This window comes from Pelodiscus sinensis, chromosome 1 (assembly GCF_052426305.1).
Source record: "Pelodiscus sinensis isolate ZL-2025 chromosome 1, ASM5242630v1, whole genome shotgun sequence".
NCBI lineage: Eukaryota > Metazoa > Chordata > Testudines > Trionychidae > Pelodiscus > Pelodiscus sinensis.
In genome coordinates this window covers 346,691,025-346,710,946 of record NC_143052.1, presented here as the reverse complement: position 1 = coordinate 346,710,946, position 19,922 = coordinate 346,691,025, and the positions used below count along the sequence as shown (strand labels likewise).

Below are 19,922 nucleotides of genomic sequence, written 5' to 3'. Positions count from 1 at the left end.
AAGCCCCCGCCCCCCCATGATTTTGTGTGGCTTCAACTAAGAAGAAGAAGTTACTCACCCTGAGCAATAACGATGGTTCTTCGAGAGGCATGTCCCATGGGTGCTCCACTGTAGGTGTCAGGCTTGTCCCAGCGCTGCAGATCGGAGATCTTTTCCAGCTGTAGTCCACCGGACCGCACATGCGCAAAGCGCAGCTTGTGCCTTTTTGCGCCGTTTGTGTGTGCGCGATCCGACTCCCACCAGTTTATCCTGAACCTCTTGGTCTGAAAGACGTAAGAATAGAAATATTCCGAAGAGGAGAGGAGGGTGGGTCATGAAGCACCCACGGGACACGCATCTCGAAGAACCATCATTACTGCACAGGGTGAGTAACTTCTTCTTCTTCTTCGAGCAGTGTCCCATGGGTGCTCCATTGTAGGTGAATTTACAGCAGTAGCTCGTGAGGAAGGAGGGTTCGGAGCTACCGTGCCATAACCGTGGATAGCAGCGCTGATGCCACCGCAGAGTCTGGTATGAGGAGATTGGAGATAGCACAATGTCTGGTGAACGTGAAGTTCGATGACCATGTAGCGGCCCTGCAAATATCCTTCAGCGGTACTCCTCTGAGGAAAGTGGTGGAGGCTGCTACCGCTCGAGTTGAATGGGCTCTTGTTGTTAATGGTAATGATTATTTCACAGGGTATAGCATCTCCTTATATACTCGACGATAATCGAGGAAATGCGTTGTATGGATAGTGGGTGGCCCCTGGAACGTTCTGCCATTGTTATTAGAAGCATGTTAAATTTCTGGAATGGTCTAGTTCTTTCAGTATAGAAGGTCAGCACTCATCTTACGTCCAGAATGTGTAGACGTGACTGTTCCAGCAAGGGATATGGTTTGGGGTAAAAGGTGGGCAGGACCTTTGGCTCGTTTATATGGAACTGTGAGTTCACCTTGGGGAGAAAACGCGGTTGTGGGTGTAGTATGACCTCTTGGGGGGTGAACACCATATACAGCGATGAAGCTGATAAGGCGGCGAATTCGCCAACTCTTCTTGATGAAGTTATTGCAAGCAAGAAGATAACTTTCATGGAAAGGGTGTGGAGGTCACACGTTGCTAAAGGCTCAAAGGGTTTATCCATTAGTACATTCAAGACCATCTCAAGATCCCAAGGATCCGCCAGTTGTGTGTGATGTGGAAATAGGTTAGCCATTCCCTTCATGAATCTTTTCATCATGGGATGTGAAAATACTGAATATCCATCCACGGAGTGCCTCTATCGACGACGGGGCTCTGATTAGGTAGTCATTGAGATAGGGAAAAATCATTATGCCGAGGCGGCAAAGGTATGCCGTCACTACAGGTAGGGTCTTGGAGAAAACCCTTGCAGCGGACGAGAGACCGAAAGGCAGGACCTTGTATTGGAAATGGTCTGCGCCTATTTGAAAACTTAAGAACCTTCTGTGGGCCGGGTGGATGGCCACATGAAAATAAGAGTCCTGAAGATTGAGGGATGTGAACCAGTCCCCGCCCTGAAGTGCTGGGATGATCATAGCTAGAGTCACCTTGCAGAATCGCTGTTTCTGGAGGTACCGATTGAGACTCCGGAGGTCTAATATTGGCCTCCAGCCCCCTGACGTCTTTTCTGTTAGAAAGTATCGGAAATAAAATCACCTGCCCCTGAATTCATCTGGGACCGTCTCTATCACCTCAATAGTGAGTAGACAAATAGCCTTCTGCCTGAGCAGGGGCTCGTGAGATGGGTCCCTGAAGAGGGATGGGGCGGGGGGGATGGGGGAGTAGCAATGCGAATGGAATGGTGTAGCCTAGCTGAATGGTGTGAAGGACCCATTTGTTGGTCGTGATATGGGTCCAGCGTTGAAGGAAAGGTCTCAAACGGTGATGGAAGACCGTATTTGAAGCACAGGCGGGATCGATGATAGAAATGGTTCTCAGTCCCTTGACCGAAGCGTCAAACCTATTGCCTGGTGGTCTGGTGGGTGGACGCTTTCGGTGGGGGTTGCCTCCTCTGCTGGCATTGTCTGCCTAATTGTTGCTCGTGAGGTCTGTATGCTGGTGGTTGATGTGGGAAGGGTCTCTGTCTCTTGTATGGAGTGTATCTTTTCTGGCAATAAGGCAGTGTGTACATTCCAAGTGTCTTAAGGGTCATCCTGGAGTCTTTCCCCAAATGGAATAGTTGGTCCGTCCTTTCTGAAAATAGATTTTGCCTGTTGAAGGGGAGGACCTCAACCTTCAACAGGAGATCTTTGGGGGCAGATGACTGTTGTAACCAGGACACCCTGCACATGACAACTGAGGTAGCTATTGTACGTGCCGCGGTGTCAGCAGTGTCTAGGGCTATGTGTAGAGCCGTCCTGGAGGCTGCATATCCCTCCTGCACTACTGCTCTTAGGATATCTCGTTTGGCTTTAGGCAGGTGGTCTAGAAGCAGTACAAGTTTGACGTAATTATAAAAATTATGGTTAGCCAATAATGCTGAATAATTAGCCATCCACAATGTCAGCATTGCCGAAGAATATACTATTCGGCTGAACAAGTCCAGACGTTCACTATCCTTATCCGCAGCAGTGGGTTTGTGTAGGGGTGTTTTTGCCTTCTGTTGTACTGCATCTACAACCAAAGAGTTAGGTTGTGGATGAGTAAAAAGAGACTGCATCCCTTTTGAGGGGACAAAGTACTTTTTGTCCACCTTTTTGTTGGTGGGTGGAGCAGATGCTGGTAGCTGCCAGATGTCGTCTGCTATTTCAAGGATAGTGTCATCCAGTGGTAGCCTAATTCTTACCTGGTGTGATTGTTTAATATTGAGCAGGAGATGGTGATGTTTTTGTTGTACTTCTCCCAGTTGCACCCTCTGACTGTCCACGACTTTTTTGAAAAGCTCCTGAAATTGGTGCAGATCGTCGGAAGGAGAGGTGTTACCCTGGAAGACTGCATCGTCTGGGGACGAAGAGGATTGGTCCGTAGGAGATTGACCTTGAATACCCTTTTGCGTAGAAGGAGGTTGCTGTACGTTCCTAGGATGATGAGGTGGGACCCCCGATGGTGTTGGTGGCCTTGAAGATGGGGGAGGCTGTGAGTGCTCCTCGATGACTGAGGAATGGGAATGGTGAGGTGAAAGGGGTGATGCCACCTGCCGATGAGGGAGTATGAACGGCGATGGTGCGATAACAACCGGTGATAGCGGTATGGCGATCTGGAATAACATGATCATCTGTAATAGTCTGAATGGGTCGATAAAGTGGGTGACCTGGGTGACCCTTCCATAATCTGCTCAGGCGGGGAGGAAGTTGGAGTAGAAATTGCAGTGTGAGGAATGAGTTCCACTGCAACTGTAGCAGGTGGAACAAGTGAGTGTCTAGTCGCCAAGGGGCATCCTAGTGTTGGGGAGTGCCTCAGTATCAGTGCTTCAGTGCCGGTGAGCATCTCGGTGCCAGCGAGCACCTCGGTTCCAGCGAAATTTCAGTGCCGGGAGACAAGTCGGTACTGGCAAACACCTTTGTACAGGAGAGCGACTTGGTGCCCGGGAACGTCTCGGTGCCGGCGAGTGGCTCGGAGCTGGCGGGCATGCCGGTGCCGGGGAGTGTCTGAGGGTAGGCAATGTTCTTGAGGCCGTAGGTGCTGTTGGTGCTGAACGGGACACCGGCAGAGTGGCCGAGATAGCGGAGCCCAATACTCATGGGCTCGGTGCCAACTTACTTCGGCTTTGCTTAGGCTTCTCAGGACCGCATGTAGCGGATGTGCCTGAGGTGCCTGGTTTGTCACCAACGCAAGGAAGAGACAGGGAAGGAGGCAGCCTCTTCTTCATCTTCTTGGGCTAGTCTGTGGGCCCTGAGGATTGAGGTGGTTGGGGATCAGTACTTTGTGGCTGTAATGCTCTGTCAAAAAGGAGCATTTTTAAGCGCATGTCCCTGTCCCTTCTTGCTCGGGCTGGGAGCTTTGAGCAATGGAGACATTTCTGTGGGATGTGGCCTTCCCCAAGGCATCTAATACAGAGGGAATGGCCATTGGAGGCAGGCATTGCCTCATGGCAAGCACCACATTTTTTGAAGTCAGGTGATCCCAGCATCTTGCCTAACTATTTACAGAAAAACTACACTAACAGGAAGGTTTTTTTTAACTACGACTATCTAACTAAATACAAGTAAGAACTATGAACTAACAAATATACTCTCTCTCTCAATCTTGACAGGATGTGAGGGAGAGAATGTTCACTCTGTCCATGGCTGAGGACAGTCTGGAGGAACTGGTGGGAGCTGGACCACGTACACACAAACGGCACGAAAAGGCATGAGACGCGCTTCATGCATGTTTTCTGGTGGTCTGGTGGACAACGGCTGGAAAAGATTTCCGATCTGTGGCACCAGGACAAGCCCGACACCCACAGTGGAGCACTGCTTGAAGAAGAAGTAAAGGAGATGAGAACTCTAGTGAGAACAGTCATCTTGGACCTTGTATGGCATCTGTTTAGCCAGTAAAGCAAGGGGAGCCAACCTTGCAGACACTGCATATGGAATCGGGCGAATGATGTGATATAGGCCTGTGTATCCACGTGGCCTACTAGAAAGAGACCCGCACACCTTTTTTTGGTTGTGGGCCGCTAGCCCACAGAAATTCAGTTGGAGATTGGGGGTGGCAGTGTAAGGACTGGAGTGCCAGTATGGACTCCCCAATGCTGTGGGAGGTCCTAAGCCGTAACGAGAAGTTACTCACCTTGTGCAGTAACGAGGGTTCCTCGAGATGGGTCCCCGTGGGTGCTCCACTCATGGTGTCGGGCTCGTCCTGCACCGCAGCTCGGATGCTTTGTATAGCTGTTTCCAGCCGGGTGCGCGTGCGCAGGGTGCAGCTCGCGCTGTTCGCGCTCTTTGATCTTCGCACGCACCCGGCTTCCCTGTCAGTTCCTCTCACCGTTCCGTATCTGTAAGGGTACAAAGAACAAGAAAACAATTCCGGAACAGGGAAGAAGGGTGGGGCGTGGAGCACCCACGGGGACCCATCTCGAGGAACCCTCGTTACTGCACAAGGTGAGTAACTTCTCGTTCCTCTTTGAGTGGTCCCCGTGGGTGCTCCACTCATGGTGACTTCGTAGCAGTGCTCCCGGTGCGTTCCCGGAGTTCCAGTTTATCAATGACTGAAAGCACTGCTGAAGACACTGAAGATTCAGGTATCCATCTGCGCACTATTGCGTAGTGGTTCATAAAAGTCAAGTTGGAAGACCATGTGGCTGCTCTGCAGATTTCCGGCAGAGAAACTCCCCTGGCAAAAACAGTGGAAGTTGCTACCACCCTCGTCGAATGTGCTCTAGGTACAGTCTGGAGTGGCTTGTTTGCATTGTATGGCACATGGTGATACAGGAGACTATGATATTACAGAGGTGTTGGGAGGACAATGCATTGCCCTAGGAACGATCTGCTATAGACACTATTAATCGATCAGTCTTACGCCAGGCCCGTGTTCTGTCTATATAGAACGCCAATGCTCGACGTACATCTAGGGTATGAAGCAAGGAGTCCCGATTTCAAGTATTTGGGGCTTAGGATAAAAAACAGGCAAAACGACTGGTTCGTTAACATGAAATTTCGTAGTGACCTTAGGAATAAAGGCTGGATGAGTACGAAGAGTAACTGAGTCCTTGGTAAAAATTGTGTAAGCTGGTGTTGCCATTAACGCTGCCAGTTCACTGACCCTGCGGGCGGATTTAATGGCCAATAAGAACACCACCTAGCTATTGAGCATTGGTAACGAAGTGGTGGCTAAAGGCTCAAAAGGAGGATACATTAATGCATCAAGTACCAGATCCAAGTTCCAAGAAGGAGGAATGGGCGTTCGTGGGGGTTTAAGATTAGCTATCCCCTTAAGCAGCCTTTTTGTCATAGGGTGAGTGAATACTGAATGACCTCCGATGGTAGAATGGAAGGCGGTAATTGCAGAGAGGTGAACCCGTAGGGTAGACATAGAGAGACCCGACTGGTGCAAAGATAGAATATAATCAAGGATCGTATGCATTGGTGCAGAATGCGGTTGAGTGTCAGTTTCGCCACACCAAACCACAAATCTCTTTCATTTTGCCACATAAGAGCTTCTTGTGGTTTGCCTCCTGCTGTTCAACAATACAGTCTTTACCGCTTCTGAACAGAGTTGCTCGTCTACCCCGAACCACTTATGAACCACGCTGTCAGGTGAAGGTTCTCTGGTTTGGGGTGAAGCAGTAATCCCTGGTTCTGGAAGAGGAGGTCTGGGAGGAGAGGTAAGGGGCGTGGTGGTAATCGGGACATTCTGTGGAGAAATGGATACCACGGTTGTCTTGCCCAGGCTGGCGCTAGAAGAATGACATGGGCTGAATCCTCTCTGATTTTCTGAATTACTCTCAGGATCAGCACTGTTGGTGGGAATGCATAGTGTAGAGTTGCCGTCCAATGGACTAGTAACGCATCGCCCAGAGAGTCCTTTCCCATGCCCCCTCTGGAGCAATAAAGATGACATTTTTTGTTCTTGTAGGTCGCGAAGAGGTCTACTTGTGGCATCCCCCAGAACCGGAAAATGTCTTCCAGGATGTCAGGACGAATTTCCCACTCGTGATCCTGAGGAAAAATTCTGCTCAGGGCATCTGCCGTGACATTGCTCGTACCCGGTAAGTATGATGCTACCAGATTGGTACGGTTTCTTATACACCAGTTCCATAGGCGGACTGCTTGTGCACATAATCCACGTGATCGCACTCCTCCCTGCCGATTGATGTAGTACATAGCTGCTATGTTGTCCGTAAGTACGCGGACGGGTGCTCCAGCTATCAGTGAATGGAAATGCTTGCAAGTGAGAAATATGGCTTTCAGCTCTAGGAGGTTGATATGGGAGAGGGCCTCCAGTGCGGCCCATCTGCCCTGTATGGAGAAACCTCCGATGTGTGCTCCCCAGCCCAAGAGGGAGGCATCCGTAGTCAACTGGTTCGACAGTTGCTGGCATTTGAACGGAACTCCTGCTAGCAGATTTCCTGGATGCAACCACCAACTCAGAGATCTGCGAACTAGAGGAGTAGGAGTTACTACTTTGTGCATGGAATGCTTCACCAGGATGTACACAGAAGTCAACCAATGTTGAAGGCAACGGAAATGAAGTCTGGCGTGCTGAACCACAGAGGTGGTAGCGGCCATATGGACCATAAGGCGGAGACAGGAAAGTACCGTAACCGTAGGTGCCTGGATGACTACTGTGGTTAGATCGTGCAAAAGTTGGAAGCGCTCCTGGGGTAAGTATGCACGGGACGCGATGGAATCGAGGCGTGTGCCTATGAAATGTATAGCTTGCATGGGATCCGGTGAAGACTTCTTGTCGTTGATTATGAGGCCAAGCGAGCGAAATGTCTGTCTGACCAGCATCACCATGTGTTGGACTTCTTGACTGGACCTGCCCTTTATGAGGCAGTCGTCCAAATACGGAAATATGATTACATTCTTGCGTAGCAAGTGCACTGCTACTACCGCCAGAGTTCTTGAAAACACTCTGGGGGCAGAGGCAAGGCCAAACAGTAACACTCGGTACTGGAAATGTTCGTTGCCGATAGTGAAACGGAGAAAACGCCTGTGAGCTGGGTGTATGGCTATATGGAAGAAGGCGTCTTGTAGATCGAGGGCTGCGAACCAATCGTCCTTCTTTAGTGACGGTAATATCTTGGCAAGAGTGACCATCTTGAACCTCTGATGGCAGAGGTATTTGTTCAGTTTTCTCAGGTTGAGGATCAGCCTCCATCCTCTGGTCTTCTCTGTGAGAAAATACCTCAAATAGAAGCCCCTTCCTCTGAACTGGAGGGGTACGGGCTCTATGGCTCCTACGGAGAGCAAACGCTGTACCTCTTCTTTTAAGCGGCTCTCGTGAAAGGGGTCCCTGAAAAGGGATTTGTGGGTGGTATGGTAATGAAGGGGATAGAAAGCCCAGATGCCACCAGTTGTAATACCCAACGGTCTGATGTAATTGCCGTCCATTGGTCTCAAAAAGGTCGAAGTCGATGGTGAAACAGAGGAATGTTTTGTCTTTGTTGTTGAGCCATCACAGAAGGTAGTCGTTGCAAGCCATCGATTGAACCATCAAATGTGCTGCTTGGGATTTTGCTGGTTGTTTGAGCGGAATGGTTGGGACCGTTTGCGTTGAGGACGCTGTCTTTGGCGTGATTGATCTGGCCTTGCTGCTGCTGTTGTTGCCTCTGATAAGGATAATTATACCGTTTTTGATACGGGTAATACTTCTTGCACCGAAAGGGAGGTGTATACATTCCCAAGGTGTGGAGCGTCAACCGAGAATCTTTCCCGGAATGGAGTATCTCATCCGTTTTCTCTGCAAATAATTTGTTTTTATCGAAGGGGAGATCCTCGACTTTTGTGTGGAGCTCCTTTGGGACTGCCAAGGAGGCCAACCAAGAGGAGCGCCTCATTGTTATTGCAGTTGCCGTGGTTCGAGCTGCTGTATCTGCTGCATCCAAGGAGATCTGTAGACTCGCCCTGGATGCCGTAAAACCCTCCTGCACTAGGGATTTTAAGAGGGGGCGCTTGCTCTCTGGGAGGTATTGGAGCAGCTGAGATATTTTCTCATAGTTGTCAAAATTATGGTCGATAATAGCGCTACATAATTAGAGATACGCAAAAGAAGGGTTGCTGAAGAGTAAACTTTTCTGCCAAATGTGTCCAATTTTTTAGGTGTAGTCTTATATTGTGGTGCTTTGGCCTGCTGCTGGGAGGCGTCCACCACTAAGGAGTTTGGCTGAGGATGGTTGAAGAGAAATTCCAAGTTCTTGGATGGAACAAAATACTGTTTATCAGCTCTGCGACAAGTTGAGGCCACCGTAGCTGGTGTCTGCCAAATTGTGTCGGCCACCTCCATAATGGCTTCATCGATAGGAATGGCCATCTTTGCACTCTGTCTGGGGTGCAAATTCTTCAAGAGGCGGTGTTGTTTCGTTTGGGACTGCATTATCTGTATTTCCTGGGATTGCACCACCCGCTTAAATAAATCCTGAAACTGCTTAAAATCATCCGGTGGGGATGAGTCCGGGGGAGAGACTGCCACATGTGAAAATGAAGGTGAAAGGCCAGGGGCTGAGTCTTCAGACTGATGATCATCCTGGTCAGACAACTGGCCATCTTCCAGGTCTGAGTGACGTGATGTTCCCGCTCAACTGCGTGAGGGAGAAGCCAGGTCCCGGTCACAGTGCTGATACACTGGAGAGTGCCTCGCCAATGGTGAACTGTAGCGCAAAGGGCGTTGGAAGTCATAGTGACGGGAGTGTGACTGTGGTGAGCACGGAGGAGAGCGATGACATTTGTAATAACACCTTGATGGACGAGGAGATGAGCACCTAGATGATCTATCGCTAGTATTTTGTCTGTCATGCCCGTTGTGTGGAATGTAATAATAAGAACGGTCACATGATGGAGAATAGGATGGACGTCTATAGCAGCTCCTATAATGGGGGTGGCCATAAGGAGAGTCCCCTCTGTAATAAGTATAATGCCCGGGACTGTTACGTCGGTACCCATGATGCCGAGGCGAGCCATGCCCTCCTGGAGGAGAGGGGCCAGGTGAAAATCTTGGGGAAGGAGAAAGATGCATGCTCCGTCCCTGAACTGGTACAGGCACCTCTGATTGGGGAAGAGCTCGTAGGTCTGGCTGCTGCTCTGGTGCCGGTACGCTTGTCAGCCGTTGCTGGGACGCTGCCTCCCCCGGTGCCGGGGCTGCCTGTAACTGACAAGCTCCACGCGGCATCTGCATAGTTGGCTGAGGGGATGACGGCACGGGAGAGGTTTTCCCAGATGCAGGAGGCACAGTAGGGGATATGCTCCTGTCAACAGCTGCCTGTTGTGGGGAGGAGAGCGGTGCCGGTGCACACCGGTTGCCCGCACTGCAGCTGACTTCGGCGCCGGCAACATTGCTGGCTGAGATGCTGGTGCCGGTAGAGGTCTTTGAGCCTTAGGCTTTTTCGCGGGGCTTTGTTGAGGAGCAGTGCAGTGCCGGCTGCTTCTTAGCAGAGGCTGTGCTTGCCGGCACCGAGGCTGTGTCCAATGCTGAATGCGCTCTCTGAGGCGCCACAGCCTTATTCTCCCTCGTCCCTGATCCCGATGAAGAGGATCGTGGGACAGATTCAGAGGGAGCACAATCACCCACCACCAATATATCGGGTGGCAGGGATCTAGCTGGGGAGATCCTTAGCCTTTTCTCCCTTAAGTCCGGGGAGGAAATCCGTCTCTTAGGGGTTCTGTCCCTCTGTTTGAAGGTTTCTGCCCTGGGGTCCAGTGCCTTATCGAGGAGAAACATCTTGAGCCTCATCTCTCTGTCACGCCGAGTACAGGCTGTCATTTTTGAACAATGCCCACAGGTATGGGGAGTGTGGCTCTCCCCCAGGCAACGTATACAGAGAGAATGCCCATCTGAGGTAGGCATTGGCTCACTGCAGAGGCTACATTTCTTAAAGCCCAGAGATCCAGGCATGGTGTTTATCAGCTTCCTTCTGAGAGGGTTTTTTTGTTGTTGTTTTTTTAAACTTATCCGCAGTTGGTAACTGCAGGGAGCCGCTGCAAGCCGTGGCTTTAGTGAGGTGTTAAGAGGCTTGCTTTTTTCCTTTTTTTTTTTTTTTTTTTTTAGTAGATAAGATCAAAGGACGACAAAAGAACTCTAACTATATACAATTAACTAAGTAACTACAGGTTCCCTGAGGACACAATAGTCTTGTGAGGATTGAAATGCTTTGGTCTGACTCAAGTTACTGTGCTTAATATAGGGATATCTTAATTAAATTGTATGTAATATACAGAATGTGAAGCTTAACCATCATTCTATGCTTAAAATCTATGAACTGAATTACAGGCAGTCCCCGGGTTACGTACAAGATAGGGACTGTAGGTTTGTTCTTAAGTTGAATTTGTATATAAGTCGGAACTGGTACATATTGTAGGGGAAACTCTAGCCAAACATTTATCTAGAGCACAGTTTTATTCTCCCACACCTCACTTCCCTCAGTCCTTTATTCTCAAGCTGAGGTGTCTACTGAGAAAAGCCGCTCTGCGTCTCCCTGGTCTGCTGGGGGGTGGCGCTAGCTTCGCGTCTCCCTTGTCTGCTGGGGGGAAGCAGCTAGTGCGGGGTTGCCTCACCCCGTTTGTAAGTAGGGATCCGATGTAAGTCGGATCCATGTAACCCGGGGACTGTATTAGCAAAGCATTAATTAAATTATCAATTTTTAAAGTGTAAGTATTGCAAAATATACTTCACATACTTTGACAGTAGCTACTGAGGGAAAATTAGTGCAGAGATTGTCTCCATATGAATATCCATCATATTCATAAGCTCCACCACTGTAATACAAAATACAGAAAAAAAGATATAGACTATTCCATTAATATTCATCTGTTCTTTACAGCTATAAATGCATCCAGTCTAAATATAAAGAGTAATAATATAAACCTATGGTTAGAGCTATAAGAAGACACTTTATTCTTACCTGTATATTCATCTTTTCGTAACATAAATACCCACCAATACAGAGTCCCTTAGGCCTGCTCTATACTAGACTAGGCAGATCAGTTTTAAGGTACGCAACTCCAGCTATACAAAATGTGTAGCTGGAGTTGGCTTACCTTACACTGAGGTGTGGAGGTGTCCACACAGCGGGAGACCTATGGGAACACATGCTCCTGTCAGCTTCCCTTACTCCTCACAGAATGACGATGCCATCAGGGGCTGCTTTCAGCATTCATTATATGGGTCTACATTAGAACAGCTAAATCGAATGATAGAAGATCGACATCTGGAAGGTCAAACTTCTCGCTAGTGTAGCCTAGGGATGTAATAGTGTAATCGATTAACCGATTAACCAACAAGCAAAAGCTTATAGGATATTGCTATAGACTACACACATTTCCCCCTTCCCCCACCACCAGTAAATTTTTTAAGCAGGCTGGCCAGCAGCTCATCTCAGTCCTGGCTTGCGATGGGTCCAGGACCTACCCCCCCTGTAGCTCTGCATTTAAAGTATATTAGGAGCTGGGTGGGCAGGCAGCCTGGCTCAGTTCTGGCTCGCGCTGGATCTGGGAGCTCAGACCCTCCCACCACTAGACAGGGGCTGCTGCCACCCCGTGCTGCTGCCTCTGATACAGAGGCAGCAGCGTGGAGTGTCAGGGGGCTCCTCAGGAGTGAGGCCGGAGCACTGGCTGCCAGCCCTGCCCTCGGGGACTATAGAATAGTCGACTAACCGATAAGAATTCATGAGGTTATTCGACTATTCATTTAACCAGTATTTAAGTGTAGACATGTCTTACTGACTAAAAGTCTGCCCCTAAGAATGAACTGGAAACATCTCTGCTGAAACATATTTCACTGGCAGCAGTGACAATCAATGTTCCCTCTAATCTTTTCTATCCATGTATGTATATTTTCCACCTACTTGCGGGATAATTTTTATATGTGTACTGAGACATGTACAAATGTGCACCACCAGGGCCAGCCTGAGCCATTCATGTGCTCCGGGCCCCAGGAGCGTGGTGCATGCGCAGCCCCACCCAAGGGTGCCCGGTGTATGCGTGGCCCCGCCCTCATGCGGTATGGCAGCCCCGTGCGGTGCCCCCTACAATGGGGTGCCCCGGGCAGTAGCCTGGTCAGCCCGCACCTTGGACCGGCTCTATGCACCACCAATAGAAACACAAAACCCAGCTGTGGGCACTCTGCTAATCGGTTGGGCAGCATTTGAATCTCCTGAGTGACCATCCAAGTGCTCACCTTATAAGGAATACTGGTGACCATGTTAAAATTGTAGCTAGTTATGTGATTCCATATTAAAATATTAATCACTTTAATTAGGATAAATATACATAATCAGAGAGCAGTTGTCCCATTCTCATATACATAGGGCCAGAACTTAGCTGGTGTGATTTGGTACACCTCCCAGTTTAGCTATACCAAGCTATATGTGATGATCTCACACAAATTGCCTTCACTGTTGGGGAACTTGTTTACAGTAGTATAGAAAAGGGGCCATTAAACTGTTTTCAGAAACATGATCACTTGCACGGGTTTATCATCAACCAATACATTAAAAGCAAGAGGAAGTCCAAGAACAGGCTAGACCTGCTACTCAACGGGAGAGAGGTGGGGGACAAATGACAGAAATGCTAAATGACTTTTTTGTTTCCGTTTTAATAAAAAAAATGAATAGCCATTGCACATTATGAATGCCAGTGAAAATAAGGTAGGATTTGAGGCTAAAATAGGAAAAGAACAAGTTAAAAATTACTTAGACAAATTAGATCTCTACAAGTCAGCAGGGCCTGAGGAAATACATCCAAGAATATTCAAGAAACTGACTGAGGAGCTGTCTCATTAGTGACTACCTTTGAAAACTCAGGGAACACAGCAGCGTTCCCTCTACAGCCCCAAAAGAGACCATCAGGTGCCATGCACCTCCGGATTATTCCAGCTGCCTAATAGGGTTGGCAGATGTTCAGTTTTCCACTGGAACACCTGGTCAAAAAGGGACCTTGGTGGCTCCATTCAGTACCACTGACTAGGCTGGTAAAAGTCTGACTGTGCAGCAGAGTTGGCAAGTTCCCTTCCTGGCTCCACATGGCTCCCCAAAAGCAGCGGGCATGTCTCTCCAACTCATAGGTGGAGGGGCAGCTAGAGGGACCCATGCTGTTGGCTCTGCAGCTCCCATTGGCTGGGAACTGTGGCCAGTAGGAACTGTGGGTGCAGCACTTGGGGCAGGAGCTGCACGTGGAGATTCTGTAACCACCCCTCCATGTAAAAGCCAGAGCGACATGCCAGCCACTTCCCCAGAGCTGCCTGAGATCAGCTTCCCTGGATTCTGCTCCTCACGTCTTCTCTTGCACCCCAATTCCCTACCCCAGCCCTGAGTCCTCACCCATACTCTGACCCCCTTAGCCACAGCCCAGAAGTTTCTCCCACACCCAAAACCTCTCATCCCAGCCTCACATCAGAGCCTGCACCCCCAGCTGGAGCACTCACTCCCTTCCACATCCTAATCCCGTACCACAGCTCAGAGCTACCCTTCAAGCCCTGTAGCAGTGCATCTTGTTAATTGGCCCTGGCTTTAATATTCTTTCATACCTATGGTAATTTTGAAAAATATATATCTAGGCATTTTGTTTCTACTGATGGTGCACATCACCTCATTACTGGTGCACATAAAATTCATGGATGGAAAAAAAATCACTGGAGGTTTTTAAGAACAGGTTAAACATACACCAGTGCTCTAGTTATTACTTTGTCCTGCCTTGACTGAAACAGACTGGACTAGCCAACTTTTTGAGTTTCCTTCCAGTCTTATCTTCTACCAGTCAATGAAGTCTACTTTGCAATGTTTGATAACAGCATACAGATGCAACCAGCTTGTAGCCTAAGCCATAAAACATCAGGGCTACATCTAGACTACATCCCTTTTTCGGAAAAGGGATGTAAATTAGACATATCGCAATAGCTAATGAAGCAGGGGTTTAAATCTTCCGCTCTTCATTAGCATAAAAATGGCTGCTGCTTTTTTTCGGCATGGAGCTTTGTCGGAGAAAAGCACCAGTCTAGATGCTGATCTTTCAAAAAATAAAGCCTTTTCCGAAAGATCCCTTATCCCTTATTTCAAGACGAAGCCCATGTGTTTCTAGCATCTGGTTTTGCTAGAGGATATCTGACAGGTAATTTGATTCAAGAAGTTGCCTTCAAAAAATCCTGGCACTCAAGCTTGAGATGACGGAGCTGTTGCTCTGACTACTCCTACTCTAGTTGTTGGTATGTAAGACAATAAAAATGGCCACATGGCACAGACTAGGCAGAGGTCCATCTTGTTCAGTATCCTGTCTTTGAACAGTGGCTGGTACCAGATGCATCCGTGCAAGTGAGCAGAACAATTGCATCCCTGATCACCTTAACTCATAGCCACTGTTGGGTTTCTCCACTATGAACTTATATAATTATTTTGAACCAACTTATGCTTTTGGCCTTTGCAACATCATCTGGCAATGAGTTTCACAGGATGACTGTGGGTTATGTGAAGAAATGGTAAATTATCTTTATTTTAAACCTGCTGCCTGTTAATTTCATTAGGTGATCCCTTCAAGTTATGTGAAGGGATAAACAACATTTTCTCCACACCATTTATGATTTTATAGAAATCTATCATAGCCTTCATTAGTCATCTCATTTCTAAGCTAACCCATCCCCAATATTTTTTATTTGCCTTCATATGGAAGCGGTTTCATATTCTTAATATTTTTTTTCTGTCCTCTGCACTTTTTTCAATTATAACATATCTTTTCGGAGTGGGTTGACCAGAACTACACACAGTATTCAAGGTGAGGGTCTCTCACAGATTTTATATCGTGATATTATAATAATTTCTCTTATTAGCTATCCGTTTCCTAATGGTTCCCAAATTTCTGTTAGCTTATTTGACTGCTGCTACTCATGGGGCAGATGCTTTCAGAAACCTATCCATGATACCAAGATCTCTTTCCTGAATTATAATAGCTAATTTAGATACCATTACTTTGTAGGTACATTTGCAGTTATGTTTCCAATGTTTATTACTTTGCATTTATCAGCATTGAATTTCATTTGCCATTTTGTTGCCCAGTCACCCAGTTGTGTGAGATCTTTTTATAATTCTTCGCAGTCATCTTTGTACTTGCTTCTTGCCTCTGATGTCCTTAAAAATTGCAAAGTCTCAGAGGGGTAGCCATGTTAGTCTTTAACTTTAAAAACAACAAGAAGTCCCATGGCACCTTAGAGACTAACAAAAATTTATAGAATCATGAACTTTTGTGGGTAAAACCTACTTCATCAGATGAGTTGGTGTGGAAATAATAGAAACCAAGATATATATGACAGCAAAAGAAGTGCCTGTCAATTGTAGAAACTGTGTTAATGAGGATAATTAAATGGTCTGGATGTGTCCCATTCGTAGCTTTTGATGTGAAAATGCAGATGTTAAAGGCAGGGGAAATTAGTTTTGTAATGAGTTAACCACTTAATGTCTTTATTCAAGTCTAGGGTAACAGTGTCAAATTTGTTGATGAATTCCAGTTCTGCAGTCTTTCTCTCTGTAATCAGGGCTGACTTATCCACTAGGCACAGTAGGCACAGTGCCTAGGGCCCACGATACTTTTAGGGACCCATAAAAATGTTTTAATTTCTTTTAAAATCAGAAGAAAAAAAATGAACTTTTAGGGTCGGAGAAAATGTTTTAATTTTTTTCTCACATCAGAAAAAAATGAAACTTTTAGGGCCCATGAAAATCTATTAAATTTTGCCTAAAACAGAAAAAAATAAAATGTTGAAGTATTTAAAGTTATATCAAAAATCATTTTAAATATTTTTTTTATGGAGGAAGGGGCCCACGAAGGCAAAAGTGCCTAGGGCCCATGAAAGTCATAATGCAGTCCGGTTTGTAATTGGTGGTGAAATTCCTTTGTAGAAGAAAGGCTACTTTTAAATCCATGATTGCATGAAAAGGCAGGTTAAAATGTTCCCCTACAAGTTTATGTGTGTTAACATTTCTGATGTCTGATTTGTGTCCATTTATCCTTTGTCGCAGACTGTACAGTTTGGCCAGCATACATGGCATTGCTGGTACATGATTTCCTATATCACATTAAATGATGTGCAGCTGTAATTAAGGTGAAGCACTCAATTGTAAGCACCTCCAGAGGGTTACCACTTCTTGGGGAGGCTCACATATACTGAATCAAACTGGGTTTTCAGAAATCAACATACAAAGAAAAGCCTTTGTGCTTAAATCTGTTTATTTTTATTATGCTTTCTCTGTAATGCATTTACCTTAAAAATAAATATACTTGCTTAGAAAAAATTGTGTGGTTACTTGTAACTGCTGGCAATATACTGTTCATACCCCTCAGATAGAAAGCAAAGCATAAGTCCTGGTTGCTAGGGAAACTGGCTTTCTAGGGTTATAACAGGTACATTTAGACTAGAAACAAGGCATATATCTTTAACCACTGGACAAATTATTATAGGTTGTGATGGATTCTCCATCACTGTCTATCAAGACTAGACATTTTTCTAAAAGATATGCTCTAGTTGAAAGAGGAATCAATACAGGTAGTCTTCTGACCTGTGTCATGCAAGTTACACAAAATGATCACAAATGGGTGTTTCTGGATTTAAAAATTACCCACCATTCTTAGAGTATGTCTACACTGTAATTAGATTTCAGCTGACTTAGGTTCACAGGGTTCAGGCAGCGAGATGGAAATTGCAGCGTAGATGTTGCAGTTCAAGCTGCAATCTGAGCTCTGAGACCCTCTCACCTCACAGGACCCTAGAGCCTGTGCTTGACCCCAAGCCCAGAAATCTGCACTGCAGTTAAGCAACTTTACGGCCCACGCTCCATGATCCTGAGTAACTTAGCATGTGCTAACTGTGCGTTTTCAATTATACTATAGACCCATCCTTTTTACAAGCTAGTGCCGTACATCCTCATGTTACTGCACTACCTTTTTACCCAGTGCTACAATGGCCAGTTAGGTTACACTGGAGAATTAGGGATACCATTTTGAGGTTATTTTTTTCTAATTTCCAAATAGAATCTTGCAAAATATTTCAAATACCTAATTAATAGGTGTAATTCACATATTGTTACAGATTAAAATAAATGTCTTACACGATTAATTCTGTGTGGTCGAAATGTGCCCGGTGCCGAAGGAACTTTTGAACATAGTTTAAAAAAAATCCAACAACCTGATCCAAAAGGTGAGTAATTGTTATAAGGTCCTTTTCGTTCCAGATCTCTAATCCAATCAGTATAACGTGAAGACCAAATGGACGGTACATCTAAAAACATAATATTAACTATTAAAAAGATGTAATCCGCATGTAATACTTTTAAGATACTGTCCTTAATGGATGCACATTGTTAGTGTCCCTCCCCATATTGGCATCATCAGTAGCTGCAGGATTCAGCTTAAAATCACAATGTTAAAGGGAGGCTCATTGATGTGAAAATATTGTGTCTAGCTGGAAAAAATGTTTGCATATCATAATTACAAACAGTACTTGTATAGACTCCCTTTACTAAAGGAGCCTCTGACTTTTACTTTGTGCTGCAATCTAGCCCTAGAGACTACAACTCCCATGAGCCCGTGGGAAAAAGGAGGGGAAAACGGTTGTCTTCCCTTCAGGGAGACGGTTGGTGGGCTCCATTTTGGAGAGAGGAGCCAGATTGCTAGTGTGGAGCCTTTTCCAGTCCTGGAGCTGCTGCTGGAAACTAGAGCCTGTTGCTGAGAGCCTGCTGGGGCTTGAATCTAGCAGGATGCTTCAGGGGCTGTTGGTGATTATCCCTGGAGAGGAGAGACTCTGGCCATGCCTGTGGCTAAGAAGGGCCTGAAGAAACCTGCATAGAAGGTACTGTGAGTACTTCTGGCTGTTTGAGAAAGTGGTGCCTGGGACGGAGCATGGAAAGCAAACTGACTCTGGGTCCAAAGAGAGGCAGAGTGATCTGCACAGTGAACAGAGCTGCTGGACTGCCTTGCCTGGACTGGCTGCTTAGTTTGGACTGACACACAGGGTGTGTCTAGACTATAGGGTTTTTTCAAAAAGAGTGGCCTTTTTTCAAAAACACTTCCTCTGCATGTAGACTACCGTCGAGTTCTTTCGAAATTAAATAGAAAGGAAGCGAAGTTACTCACCTCCGGTGCAGTAACTGTCGTTCTTCGAGGTGGTGTCCCCGAAGGTGCTCCACTATGGGTGCTGGGCTTGCCCCGGCGCCGCAGACGGAGACTTGTCATTAGCAGTGTCTGGCCGGACCACGCATGTGCCGCGGGCTCGGCTTTCACGCTCTTTCTGTCGCGCGGTCCGGCCCCTCCGCCAGTTCCTTGAAACCACCTCAGAGTCTGTAAGAGACAAGCAGAGAGAGAGAGAGGACTCTGAAGCGGGGCGGAGGGCGGGTAGTGAAGCACCCGCGGGGACACCACCTCGAAGAACAACAGTTACTGCACCAGAGGTGAGTAACTTCGCTTTCTTCTTCGGGGATGTCCCCGCGGGTGCTCCACTATGGGTGACTGTGTAGCGGTAGTCGCCAAAAACGGAAGGAGGGCAAGGAGACCCTATTTATCCGCCGTGGAGAGCACCGCAGTCGCCACTGCCCCATCTGAGTGAGAGAGAGAGAGAGAGAATAATGCTTAGCGAAGGTCCCATGAGAGGACCAGGTCGCCGTTCCGCAAATGTCCTTCAGAGATACGCCCCTGTGGAATGCTGTAGATGTGGCCATGGCTCTAGTGAAATGAGCGTGTGGTTGGGACAGAAGGGGCAACCCTCTCGTTGCGTACGATTGCACTATGCATGCGGTTACGAGATTTGAGATTCTCTGGGAAGATAGACGTTGACCCTTTGACCTGTGTGCCAGGGAGACGAATAAATGGTCCGTAAGCCTGAACGATTTAGTACGATCTATGTAAAATGCTAAGCCCTTGCGGATGTCCAAGGAATGTAGGGCCGCGTCTCGTGGCGAGGCATGGGGCTTCGGGAAAAAGGTTGGCAAGATGACTGGTTCATTAACGTGGAAATTGGAGACAATCTTGGGTAGGAACCTCGGATGTAATCTCAAGACTACCCCATCGCTACGGAAAATCGTATATGGTGGAATGGCCATCATGGCGGAAAGCTCGCTAACCCTGCGTGCAAAGGTTATTGCGAGCAGGAAAACCGTTTTCAGAGTGAGGAATTGTAAGGATACGGTCGCCAGAGGCTCGAACGGTGGCCTCATTAGGGCGTCGAGTACCACGTCCAGGCTCCACACAGGAGGGACTGGGTTACGTGGTGGGTCCATATTGATAAGGCGCTTGAGAAATCGTTTAGTCGTAGGATGGGCGAAGATAGAAACGCCATCTATAGGTGGTGTGAATGCTGATATTGCTGCGA

General features: G+C 47.2%; 1 protein-coding gene across 2 annotated transcripts in view; it reads right to left on the bottom strand.

Moving 5' to 3' along the window:
* The window catches only part of LOC106732314 (disintegrin and metalloproteinase domain-containing protein 20-like), a 104,419-nt gene that overhangs the window by 42,021 nt on the left and 42,476 nt on the right, over window positions 1-19,922 (bottom strand). For both annotated transcript variants that reach the window (XM_025186913.3, XM_025186920.3), the window contains 2 exons: window positions 17,668-17,837; window positions 11,257-11,335 (listed from right to left, as the gene is read on the bottom strand). In XM_025186913.3, coding sequence (XP_025042698.3) covers window positions 11,257-11,335; window positions 17,668-17,837 — 249 coding nt within the window. The remainder of the gene's footprint in view (window positions 1-11,256; window positions 11,336-17,667; window positions 17,838-19,922) is intronic.